At 43.8% G+C, this 12,782-nt stretch overlaps 1 protein-coding gene across 1 annotated transcript in view; it reads right to left on the bottom strand.

The window, feature by feature from the left end:
• WDR62 (WD repeat domain 62) overlaps positions 1–12,782 on the bottom strand; it is a 2,486,568-nt gene that overhangs the window by 1,522,007 nt on the left and 951,779 nt on the right. The window contains exon 14 of the mRNA XM_069644563.1: positions 5,284–5,354. Coding sequence (XP_069500664.1) covers positions 5,284–5,354 — 71 coding nt within the window. The remainder of the gene's footprint in view (positions 1–5,283; positions 5,355–12,782) is intronic.

Raw genomic sequence — 12,782 nt, 5'->3', positions numbered from 1 at the left:
TGAGGACACCAGATCACTCCCCTTCTTTTCCCTTCCCTCCCCCTACCTCAAATCCTACACTAACTCCCTTCACCTACCCCCTACTCGACCCTCCCCATACCCTCCCCCCACCCTTGTAAATAGTTCTACTTATTGTTCTAATGACCTGTCATGTTTGTAAATACGCTTCTCTCACTTTTGTACCTGTTACATTGTAAAGCGCTTTGGCTTAAAGCGCTATATAAATTCAATAAACATCAACATAATCAACAAACATTAAAAAAAAAGATGCTACTTACCGCATTGTTTCACCTTCTGGAAACAAACATTCTGGAAGCAAACATTGTAAGTACGTACCTCAGGGCCCTCGGGTTGGAGGGTTCTTCCAGATACTCCCTCTCAGGGGTCCCCATCATCTGTAGTCGTTGAGTTCTGCATGTCCCCTTTGACTGCAGTATCCATTGGATAACATTGGGGGCAGAATCATCCACCGTCTTTCTGGCCCAGGGTTTGCTAGGTCTTGAACCCTCACTGGATTGCTTCTTCTGGGGTATCCACTGGTCTACCCTTTGGTAGATTGCCTTCTTCTAGGCACCTGTGGAAAGAAACTGAGACTTCCTTGGATTTTCCTAGTGACATTGCAAGGTAGTTTCTAGGACTGTGGTCCCCTTGAGTCCCTGGTGTTCCCGATCAAGGCCTGGATCTTTAGAGACTTCCCCTGATTTACTAAAGATTTTTAAATCTTTATATCACACTCCTTCCTAGGACATTGTATCGCTGTGTGTAGCAACTGTTTACCCTCCTTGGTGTGTAATATGTGCTTCTGGGCCTAGGGACCGCCTTTCTAGACTATACCCTAGACCTTCAGTGGCCCTCAAACCCCCTCACCCCAAATGGAGAGCCCCACCTCATGCAACCCTCCCTGGGGGCAGATGGGGGGGCCCCACCTCATGCATCCCTCCCTGGGGTCAGATGCCCCTTCCTAGGAGCAGATATCAGCCCCCAGGGAGGATTGCATGAGGTGGGGTCCTCCATTTGGGGTGGGGGCGGCTTGAGGGCCACCCCCCGTTGCAGTACATCATTCGCTGCCAATTTAGGGTGCCCCTCAGCCCCCCCTAAAAAGCAGCCTATGAATTTGTATTTTTTTTGTTTACCCAACTTCGCTTGGTGCAGATGTCCACATTAGTGCCCAAACCCTACAGCCCCACCTATTGGGGGTCCTGCCCCACCTTTTGTGGTGGCCCTCTCACCCCCCACCCCAAATGGCTGGGGGGTGGAGAGGGGCACCTCATGCTGCCCTTCCTGAGCCTCCTAGGAAGGGCTGCATGATGTGCACCCCCCGTTTGTTGTGGGTGAGGAGAGGGCCGCCACAAATGGTGGGACAGGCCCCCCCAGTGGGTGGGGCAGTAAGGTTTGGGCACCCCGGGGCCAGATCGGCACACCAATGTGCCCCTCTGCACCAGGGCAAGTTTTGTAAACAAAGAAAAAATGGAAAATGGTGGAACACTTTTTAGGGGGGGGGGGCTGTGGGGCACCCCAAAGGGTCTGGGAAGTTTCTAATGGGATGGGGCATTGACCCCCCCTCCACCCCAACGGGAATGGAGTGGGTGCCATGTCATGCAGCCCTCCCTGGGACCAGATATCTGCTCCTATGAACGGACGCCTGAGCCCAGGGAGGAGTGCAGGACAGCCCCCCCCATTATCTGCCCCTGGGGAGGGCTACATGAGATGGGCCGCCCCTCCAATTTGGCCATGTGTGGGTTCCCACGGATGTCCTCTTTTGGAAAATGCATGGGGTTACCTGTTTTCCTTGCTGGCTTTCACACCCTCGGCCCAAATCTGTAGGTTGGCCACATGAACACAATGGGCAGTGGCGTAAGGCTTGGGGTGACCAGTGGGTTACCCTTTTCCTTTTACACCCCCGGTCGGTGCACCCACACATGTGAGGTACCGTTTTCATCGGGACACCTGTGGGAACGCGGGACGGTAGGCCATGTGCTGTTGGTGGTGTGTTTCGGTGAGTGGCCAGAGGGAAATGTCTGAGAATTGTCTGCATTTCCAGCCAATTTCAGAGACATTTCCCTGTATCCACTCACCGAAACACGTCGCCACCAACAGATGTCATACCTTCTCGCGTTCCCACAGGTGTCCCGACGAAAAAGGTACCTCACATGTGTGGGTGCACCTACCCGGGGCGCAAAAGGAAAAGGGTAACCCGCTGGTAACCCCAAGCCTTTCACCACAGCATAATTTGTTCATGTGGGCAACCTACAGATTTGGGCCTAGTGTGTCGAAGCCAGCAAGGAAAACGGGGAACCCCATGCATTTCCCAGAAGAGAACACCCGTGGGAATGCGCAGAGGTCTGACTTGCGCGAAGCAGCCCAGTATTTATTACCCAGAACCCCAGACAAAGTGAACATTGTGTTTTTTCCCCACCAAATATCACACTTTGTCGGGGATTGTGGCTAATAAAAACTGGTGCAATTTGCGCAAGGCAGACCTCTGGATTCCCAGCGGTGTCCTCTTTTGTAAAATGCATGGGGTTCCCTGTTTTCCTTGCTGGCTTCGACACCCTAGGCCCAAATCTGTAGGTTGCCCACATGAAGACAATGGGCAGTGGCGAACGGCTTGAGGTGACCAGTGGGTTACCCTTTTCCTTTTGTGCCACCGGTAGGTGCACCCACACATGTGAGGTACCGTTTTCATCGGGACACCTGTGGGAACGCGGGACGGTAGGCCATGTGTTGTGTGTGTGTGTGGTTTTCATAACCTTTTGACCCATTTGCTGGTGCCCCGTGTCTCACAACCCTTTCATTTCCCAAATGTGACCTACATTTAGTCGCTGCTTTAGCCACCATACACTTTTGTAACCTGCACAAGTCCCCTACCCTTGAAAAGGTCTGCCTGTGCTCTTTTAAAAAATGTATGCTTGCCGTTCCTCACCACATTGGTTTTCCCGATTTACACATGCTAAGGGCGTCTGGTCAGGCAGTGAGCGTAAAACTCCTGTGTACCATGGCTCAGTGTTTAAGTGCGTCTGGTCAGGCAGTGAGCGTAAAACTCCTGTGTACCATGGCTCAGTGTTTGGCTTGTGGTATTGCTTGTTTTGTAAAACACTACAAAAAATGTGTGCTCTCCTAACTGTAAGAGTCGGGGGGAATGTAGCAGAGCATTGCTTTTCTCAAAATTCATAGAAGCCATTGCCGTACCAAGCCAACACGCCTTTTTTTCGGTCATTTTCCCGCTTTTCCCCCAATCGATGGCAGTTTCCCGTACCTAGTTGTTGCCTGACCTATGCAAATCACCCCTTCCTAAACTTGGAATTTTGTCTACTTTTCAGAAATATATGCCTTTCTGTCCCCCAATTTGGCTTTCCTGCCCTTTTCTTCCATTCCGTCCATGCATGTCCAATTGGCAAAAATGGCCAAAATCGCCTACCTCTCACAAAACGGTTGATAACCACATCAAAATAATTTTTTTCCATTTCCACTCAACCTGTTCTTGAAAGCCAGGAAATTGGGGAACTCAGCACAGCAAACCATTTGTTCCTAGATCTTACAAGGAAAAAACCACATGCTTCTTTGTACATCTTTTTATTGGCATTTTTTGAAAAAACCCAACATTTTCGCCCTTTTTGCTTACCCCCCCCTACAGCAACCTGGGATTCCTGGGTGGCGTTACGACCGCCTACATGTGGGAAAAAAAGGAGCCAAATTTGGCCGAGATATCTCATGTAACAAAAAAGTTACAAGCCATTGAATGGCCACATACCAAAAAAGTCCCTGGCACTGGGGAGAAATACCCATGGCACTTAAAGGGTTAAAGAAATACTTTCCCAAGCTTCATAAGATAATGCCAGGCCACACCTTCCCTCACCTGACTCTCAACGCTGTATCAGTGGTTTATAAAGCATTGACTATGACAGCACCTATGAAAAGAATCCAACAAACAAACCAAGCCACTGATACATGGATTATTAATATTCTTCCAACCAGATGGTAAATGGAACAAAACAGCAAAACAACTACCTAGACTCAACAGAAGGGAACAGGCAACTTTAGCCCCAAGAGCTCTCCACTGGTGACTGATCAAAAAAGGAATCCACTTCAAAGTACTCTGCATCACCCACGGTGCCCTTGAGGGCAAGTGAGCAGAAGTCATCCAAGAAAGACCCCATACCAACCAAGAAGGGCACTAAGATCCAGTGATGATGCACTAAGAGAGAGAGCGTGTCACACCAGGGAGACAAGGGGGACCTGCTTCCTTCAACGTGGTGGCCAAATTGCAAAACTTAGCACAATCCAGGTTCACCTTACATTCGGGAAAATGAGTCCTCTCAGATTGTTTCCCTACAGGAAAATGATAAAGAGTCCGCCCCCCCCTTTTTTTTCTTTTCTTTTTTTAACCAAACCAGCAATTTTGACCTGAGCCCAAGACATCTAACTCACCGTTTGAGCTTAGACAAACATCCAAGGAAGGTTATTGTGTTTCTTCTACACCACAATGCAATTTGCATCACATTCTAATGTTTGCTTCCAGGTTTCCATCGGAATACAAGATTGAAGTCTCAATGTGGGCTTCGCTACCTATGCCCTAGTCCACACGCAGTCCTCACCCCAAATGTTGCATTGTATATCAATCACATCAATGTTTGGGCAACGTAACCACCCGCTGTCTAATATCTCAGCACACCCTTTGCTAACCCCTCCCACTAATTACTCAAGTTACAAGCTCAAACACAATACACACAAACCAACCAAGCTACTGTGATACAGGTGTATTCAATGTTCTTCCAAACAGATGGAAAATGGAACACTATACCTCTAAAACCAACTAATATACCACTGCCTCAGCGAAGTATACATTTGCCTGCACCGTGGGCACAAGAGTTCTCCTTTCTGGCCACAAACACATTAATGCATTAACAAATAAAAACACTGTAGTGGCAGTAGAAACCTGAGCATGCAGGGCCACCCATGGTACTTCCAGTTGCACACATCAACAAAAGATTAATTTTATCTGCCGCCCTCACTCACAAACCAAACCCACCAAGAGCATCTGGACACCATGCAAATGGCAATAGTGTGTGTGGTATACACCCTGATAAAACATCACAGACACTTTAGGGAGTCAGTACTCCAAAATGAATTTAGAATACGAAATAAGTGGGTTTATAATGTCTCACCATCAATTCTGTTTTTGACCATACATTTCCTTAAGAATGCAGTTTGACATGTTGTTCCTACATCACTAGTGTATAAAAGGTATGTTACTCCACGTATAAAAAAAAATACATGTCTTACCTTTTGCAAAGTGCGGAAGTATATACTTTTGTCTGCCCCACAGCTAATCATTTGAACTTGGCCTTCTCTACCTAAAAGACAGATGTCATTTTTTACAAATACCCTATTTTAAAGAAGGCACATATATTGTTAGTCAAACTGTCAGTTTATAACATTTAGCGTGAGAGCCATGCCAAAGATTCAAATTCACTTTATTTATTATAGTTTTTAATTATTGCTCTACACTGAGATACAATTATTTATAGAGGTATATTTGTGACAAATTCCTAATCTGGCAAGAGGCAGTGCATTGAGGGGTCATAGGTTACCACATGCTATGTCCAATCTTGTAGCACAATTCTGCTCAGAGGTACTTCCTATATACTCTCCAAAGAGGACATTACGGTTTATAGTCACTATTTCGAATAGCTTTTGGTCGAAAGTAAAAATGTCGAAAAAATAATGTTGAAAAAAAAATTTTAATTTCTTTTTTAGTTTGTTTTTTGTTCGAAATGGGTGGCATCCCCAACGCCCCTTTTTAATTTTTTTTTTCTGTTTTAACCCTTTTTTTACTCGCGGAACTAAAAAAAACATGTAAATAAAAAAAGCATTCGATTTATTTATTTATTTTTTAGACATAATTTTTTCGACATTTTAGTCATTCGACCAAATGTTTTCAACATTTTGACTGGACACCGGACATTACCAGTAGACGGGCCTCAATAAACACAAAGGTTAAGAACTAAAATCAAAGGAATGTCCAATCAAGTCTCTACAAAATAAATGAGCACTCTCAATAAATACTGAAGACACTTACCAACCACCACTCCAAGAAAAACCCCAGTATCTACTGGCTGATTATATAACAGGGCAAGACTACGTACTGGGAGTTAGTTATACTGTGGGAGGCATAGCAAAAATAGGCAATGGTTTGAGTAAAGGGAAATAGAAAAAAGTAGTCTTTACATCATCTTTGAGATCAAGGTAGGAAAAAGGGGATTGTGGAGGCTTAGCAGAATCCACAACATGAAAGGTTTTTAAAAAAAGGCTTATTTTTTTGTGAGTGTAGGTAATAGAATACGTGCCTACATATCCTAATGGGTTTCGCTACAAAGTTCGCAGCTGTGGAACAACCAAGTGTGGGGAAGGGATAACTATAGTGCATCCGGGTAACCCGTCTGGCAGGGATCCTGGTCTCATTCTGCTGCTTTTTCTAGTTTCCATCCCATAGTCACAGGGGTACAGCATGGAAAAAGTTACTTGCCCACTAAAACTCAGCAAATAGCGAAAGCTTGATTGTTTCATTTAAATACTGCAGGATATAGAGTCCAGTTCACATCCAGGGGTTGTAGTGACCAGCTCACGACTTAATAGTTTTGACGTTTATAATGGCCAAGATGCAATGTACTTTCTATTGCAGCAAACCTTTTGTTCTCACACTTGCGTTGGACAATGCTTTCCGCTTACACAACGCCCTCCTTTGCAGCTATTTTCTCAAGTGGGTTTTCCACTTCCAGCCTCCTCTAGCTTCTCAGCATGGTGAGGTTTCTATTTGAAAATTCGACAGACACTCTTTTTTTCCTTCTTCCGTTTCCTCTACTTCTATTGGTTTGTGAAGATTTGTGAGTAAGGCTACTGCTTACCATGCAACAGATAAGAAGTTCGAGCATACATGGCAGCATGCAAGGGTATGGAAGCGATGGTGTATGTGCCAACTTAAGTAAAGCCAGAGCTCGACATTATACATGAAAGTCTTTCAGCGACGCTTGCAGCTGCTGATCAACATTTTGAATGTATGGGGTGACTGGCTTTTATAAGCAGCTCTGTTCTAAAATAGACAGTTGCACTTTTGTGTCCTACACAAGTGGTGGATTCAGATTTTGGTGCAACAGATGAGAGGGAGTGGGTGTCTTCAGAGGGGTCGTGGCATTCCAATTGAATCAACGTCAGCAGCAGCTGGTGAACATTTACAGCGGGCGGACAGTAATATTTACCCTGAATTAACATGATGGACCGTGCATAGCGAGGGACACGTAAGCAACGTATGGGGCAGTTCACGGGAGTCCCCCAATAGCGTAGCACTGAAATAGTGATTTTTACAGCAGTATTCTTGGATAAAGTATTAACAGCCACAACATTTATAGAGCAAAAAAAAAAACAAGGACTTGTTCCTTGATACTGCATGCACAGTTGGAAGTAAAATCTAAATGTGTTATTCCAAAACAGATCAAAAGTTCATGATGCAAACATTCAGATGATCAAAGGCTTCTTTAATGAACAACTTCATGTTTGTACCTAAGAGGAAACAGAATGATGCAACTGTCCATCATCAGGCAAAGTATGCATCCTCAAATGCACATTTATAAAAGACTCTGACAAATATAAAATGAACTCAAAACTCGTGATTGAAGTTTCTGACTTATACATAACGAAACTGTAATCAATTAGGATAATATCTAACTTTGTGGATACAAAACTCCATGATCAACATGGAAACAGGTAAGAATGCCACTCGCCCCTGTAATGTAAAATTGGTTCAGTAGGGTAAAGCATAAAAAAAGCCAATAGATGCCAATTCACCAAAAGTAGATGGGAGTTCTACAATACTTGCATGATAGTTTGTTTACAACATATGCAAGAATTCTTAAAGTAAAGCACTTCAGTGGTGACTGGTCACAATATTAGCCAGCATATCCAATGTAAAACATTTGGGACAGTGGTGCTCTCAGTCATTGCCAGTGCAAAACATGTATGATGCTGCAGCTGCTCCCACAATTTATGGGTTTCCCTTCACATAGTAAGAAAAAGATTTCTTGGTGACATGGAAAAGGGGTGAGATTCTGCCTCTATGATGATCCCTCTCACCAACTTTTAAATGTAATGCATAAAATGGTCAGAATTTCCATCTCAGAAAAAAAACTACAGAGGAATGGTTTGAATCGCTACTATCCATTACTACCATCAATATAAGGGTGAAAAAATAATCAAAATAAAAAAATACCACCTACAATCGTAGCACCAATTGCATTAGTGAGGAACGCTAAATGGAATGTTCGTGAATCAGCTGAGGACATCCTGTCTGCAATTGAAAGACTAAAATATTCAAGAGCCGCTGGCCCAGATGGCCTCACTAACATTATGCTAAAAGAAAACAAGGAATCTTGGTTCCAATTTATTGAAGAGCTCACCATCATGAGAGAACTGCCAAAATCTTGGTCCACTGCAATTGTAGTTCCAATTTTTAAAAAGGGCAATCGGGACGATCCTGCCAACTATCGCCCAATTGCCCTACTTGATACTATCAGGAAGAAAACTGACCACGTGGGCAACTGATGCCGGGATCATGGACTGCTGTCAGACAGGCTTTACGCAGGGGGTTGGTACAGAATTAAATTTAACCCTATTAAACCTATTAAAATTGGAAGCCCTACAAAAATCAAAAAAGTTATTCCTTGCTTTTGTAGATCTACGGCAAGCTTTCGATGGCATCAATCGAAACTTGCTGTTTGAAACACTTCGGATATGGTCTTGCCCAGCGGAACTACTCCACCCAGTAATGGCTTTATATGTGAAAACAAGAATTTGTGTCCGCATTAATGCACAAGGAGACCTCACAAATTAAATTGTGACCGAAAAAGGTGTAAAGTAAGGTTGCCCACTGGCAGCCCTACTTTTTAAATTATTCATCGCGGATCTACCAACATCCCTGCAAGAAACAAAGTCCTTCCCCCCGAAAATAAACGGCCAACAGATCAGCTGGGCCATCTATGCTGACGATCTGGTTTTGATCGATTCAACCCCGTTTGGTATGCAATGATTATTAAACTTGTTACAACTATCTTATTAAAAAAAAATGATCTTGAAGTGAACGTATCAAAAACAAAAATCATAATATTTGGTCCCCAGCAAGGTCAAAGAAATAAAACTTTTAAATGGACAATTGTGGCGAACACATTTAAACTACCTCATCCATACGCTATTTAGGAGTCCTATTTAATAAATCCATTCGTGAATGAGACTGGTCTCAAGAACTTATCTTATTCTTCATTTGCGCATGTTGTCACTTCAAGGAGCAAAACTACACGCTGAATATGGGAAATTCACTCTAACTCCAATTCTGACATTTTATCTACAAAAAGTAGTGCCAACGATAACATTTGGGAGTGAGGCTGCTTGGAATTTGAATAAAGATATTTGGCCACGCCTAGAAGGCATTTTTTGGTGGAAATACTTAAATTACCATCAAACACCACAATATCAGCAATTCGATATGAATTATCCATAGAATCTCTGTATGGAACTGTTATTTGGAGATCTGTACCAACATTGAGGAAAATGTATCTAACCTCACTGTCTCCGTCATACCGCATTCTAACATCGACTAAAGAATTCCCTCACGCTGGTCTGCTTAACAGCTGGGCAGACAAACTCTGAGCCATTCTTTACCAGGCAGACATCAAGATGGAAATGCTCTTAAAGCTCCCGCAAATAGCTAAGAAAAAGTTAAGAATGTGGAACTGGATTCAAAATGAAGAAAAACCAAATTCCCTTGCTTCATCCTTGTAGAACGGACCTGCGATCCATGGAATCGACCAAATACCAAAATATCTAAAATTATTTCCTTCTCGGTACCATCGGGATCAGTTTTTAAGATTAAGACTTAATCTATACAAAACAAAGGAGATGTTATGGCTGAAACGAGATAAGGAAACTGAATCTAATCTATGCAGATTCTGTAAAACACACATTGAATCCTCCAAACACTTGATCATTGGATGCATAGAACTAAAAGTTCCAAGGTCTCTTTTCTTAAGTAAATTCACCCTGTTAACAGGAAACATGGAAGAATGGTGGTTTACGATGTTGTCTGGAAATAACTAATCTAACTTGTGCAGTAATTGATTATATGGATAAGATCTTAATAACGTCCTAATATGCCATCCAGTTAAGGACTCGAGAGCTGCACTAAAATAGAGATCTTGAAGTTGTCTGATGTTTTTCATAGACTGATGAGGCGGAACGATTCTGTTTAATAGATTTAATGTGATGGGTGTAAAATGTAATAAAAGTTTAGATAAACTTTATTCCTCAAAAAAAGATCTTGGCTTGGAAGGTTTGGTCTAACTTGGCAACATCTTATAGGAGTAGAAATGAAAGAAAGAAGTTGATTCAATCAATGCATTGAGTCGCGTCTCACCAGGTATGGGGTTTAGACGAGTAAAAGACCACTTGATAGATAGTATGAAGTATAAGTAACCTGGAAAAAGACTGCGCCAAAACTTTGCAGAATACATTTATTGTCCAAAAAGAAATTGCCCTTATAACTGATGACACGTGTTTCGGTCCTCTAAGGACCTTTTTCAAATCAGGGCTATTGATTTGTCTTAACATCATATAATCATAAAGCAAATGAAAACATAACAAAATAGTCACATTGGTAGACATGTGTATATATCAAAAATAAAACGACCAAGTGAGATTGAATAAGCATCCAAAAGAAAAGTGAAAATACATGAATCGTACATGGATGTCAGAAATAAAAAAAACAGACAAAAATGGGGTGGGGAATGAAGGGGCAGAGAAAGCAGGGGTGAGATTAGGAGAGAGGTAGATACAAAGCAATTGTTAGTTGTAAAGCATATCACAAAATATTAGCATTATTACAATAATTTGTGTTTGTTCATATCAACAAATGTATGGAAAATATGTTACCTTGCAGTCATGTAAGGTGCCCCCGTCACATAATGTGAGAAATAAGCTTCCATATATTGAACGGGTAAATCCCTCTAAGTGTAAAATAAATTCATATACAAATGGTTGTATTCCTTGATTATAGAATCTCGATAGCAAAAATGCACTTGGTAATGGGTTTCAAACTCGAAAATAAGTGGTGAGGAAAGGTACACATATTATTGGAGTGGTTGGTCTCATCAGTAAGAAAGCGCACAGACATGTGCGCGAAAAATACACCTAATCATGAGCTAACGGGATCCAAATAGGTTATGGCGAACGGTAAGTATAGACGCTTGTTCGTGTGTGCAAACTAATAGGTTTGCATATGTGGTCCATAAAAGCGCATCTTAGCTAAACGCGTCAAAGAGTAATCGCGTGAGAGAGTTTTAGTGTGTTGACAAGTACCATTGGCTGAAAGCGGGTTGATGCCGGGTGTCGGAAGCGGCCTTTCACAGCGCAGCGCAGTACTGGACACGCTGAGCTCGATACGAGGTGCGGCTTGACACAACTTCCTGCTAGAGTACGCACGTTCCCTCCACGCCGCTGGGTCCTTTCCTCTAACGGAACGGAATGAGGAGCGGCGGTGGAGCGACGGAGGTGCGGCTGGTCCGACACGAGGGCTCCCGAAGCCCGTGGCAGCAGACAAGTGACTGCATGACGAGTCACTGCGTGGTCCTCGGTCCCCCTACGCCCACGGAAGCCGCTGTATAGGCGATAGAGGCGGAGAGGCAAAAGGACGGGGACGGTGACCACGTATCCAGCGAGGGGAGTCCCGGAGCGGATTAAGGAGGCGGGGTACCGTGCTCTCTCCTGCCGACTCCCATATACATGGAACATGGTGATACAGCATCATGAGGGCTTTACTGTGATTATTGGAGGCGAGTGGTGAGCTGTGAGGCATATCCCTGGGCTACACCTTACGCTCTCCGCATCTGATCCCCCCATAGTCACCATTGAGGTTCATTGGGCGCTATGCTTGCATTTGTCAGCACAGTAAAACCAGAGTGCTAACTGTGATAATATAACAATCTGGTGTAGAGTATCTGCGCCCTATTAACCTCTAGCAGAGCGCAAAACTCCCACCTACCTTGATCAGTGGGGCTTTTGTGGGAGTTTTGTTGGATCCCATACCCATACCTTGTGACCATATTTTGGTAATTTGAGTACTGGGGCCAGTGTTGCCCAAAATACGCAATCGGGCCTCAAGACCATACGCTCAGGAGACTGCGGGCCTAGGCCTTTGATCCTGGGCGTGTTGTGCCACTGGGAGTGTTGAGCATTTTCTCTGGCCCCAGGCGAGAGGGACTGTCTTGATAACGGTGGCCAATCCATCCCCATTTTCTCGGGGGCAAAGGGGTTGATAATCTTTCTCCGGCAGTCACCATACCTTTTTGTGATATTGTCCCTTGTGATATCTAAGTGCGGAGGGCGCTAACTTGTGAAAACCCGTATGCCTCCGAAGAAGAGAACTACACAGTCAAAGTATAATCTTAGAGGATCCAAGGGAATGGAGACTGCTAAGAGTCCCTCGAACAATCCTACCGTGCGGGCAAAACCCAGAAAGAAAGCTAAGAATGAAATACCCGCAGACCAGGAAAGGATCACTGAGTTTTTTCCACAAAACCCACTTCCTGAAACTAATTCTACCACGATTGAGGAAGCCTTGGTTCTCGTGCCCTCTAATGAAGGATCCCTATGTGCCTCTAATTACGATGACATTGACAACAATTCATTATTGGAGCTATGTCTTAATATTCAAAGGAAAATGACTCCTGCCCCAGGATCGA

The sequence above is a fragment of the Ambystoma mexicanum genome, chromosome 2p (genome assembly GCF_040938575.1).
Source record: "Ambystoma mexicanum isolate Mex_15411 chromosome 2p, UKY_AmexF1_1, whole genome shotgun sequence".
In the NCBI taxonomy this organism is placed as follows: Eukaryota; Metazoa; Chordata; class Amphibia; order Caudata; family Ambystomatidae; genus Ambystoma; species Ambystoma mexicanum.
The sequence above is the reverse complement of the archived record's forward strand: the minus strand, read 5'-3'. Positions and strand labels throughout refer to the sequence as shown.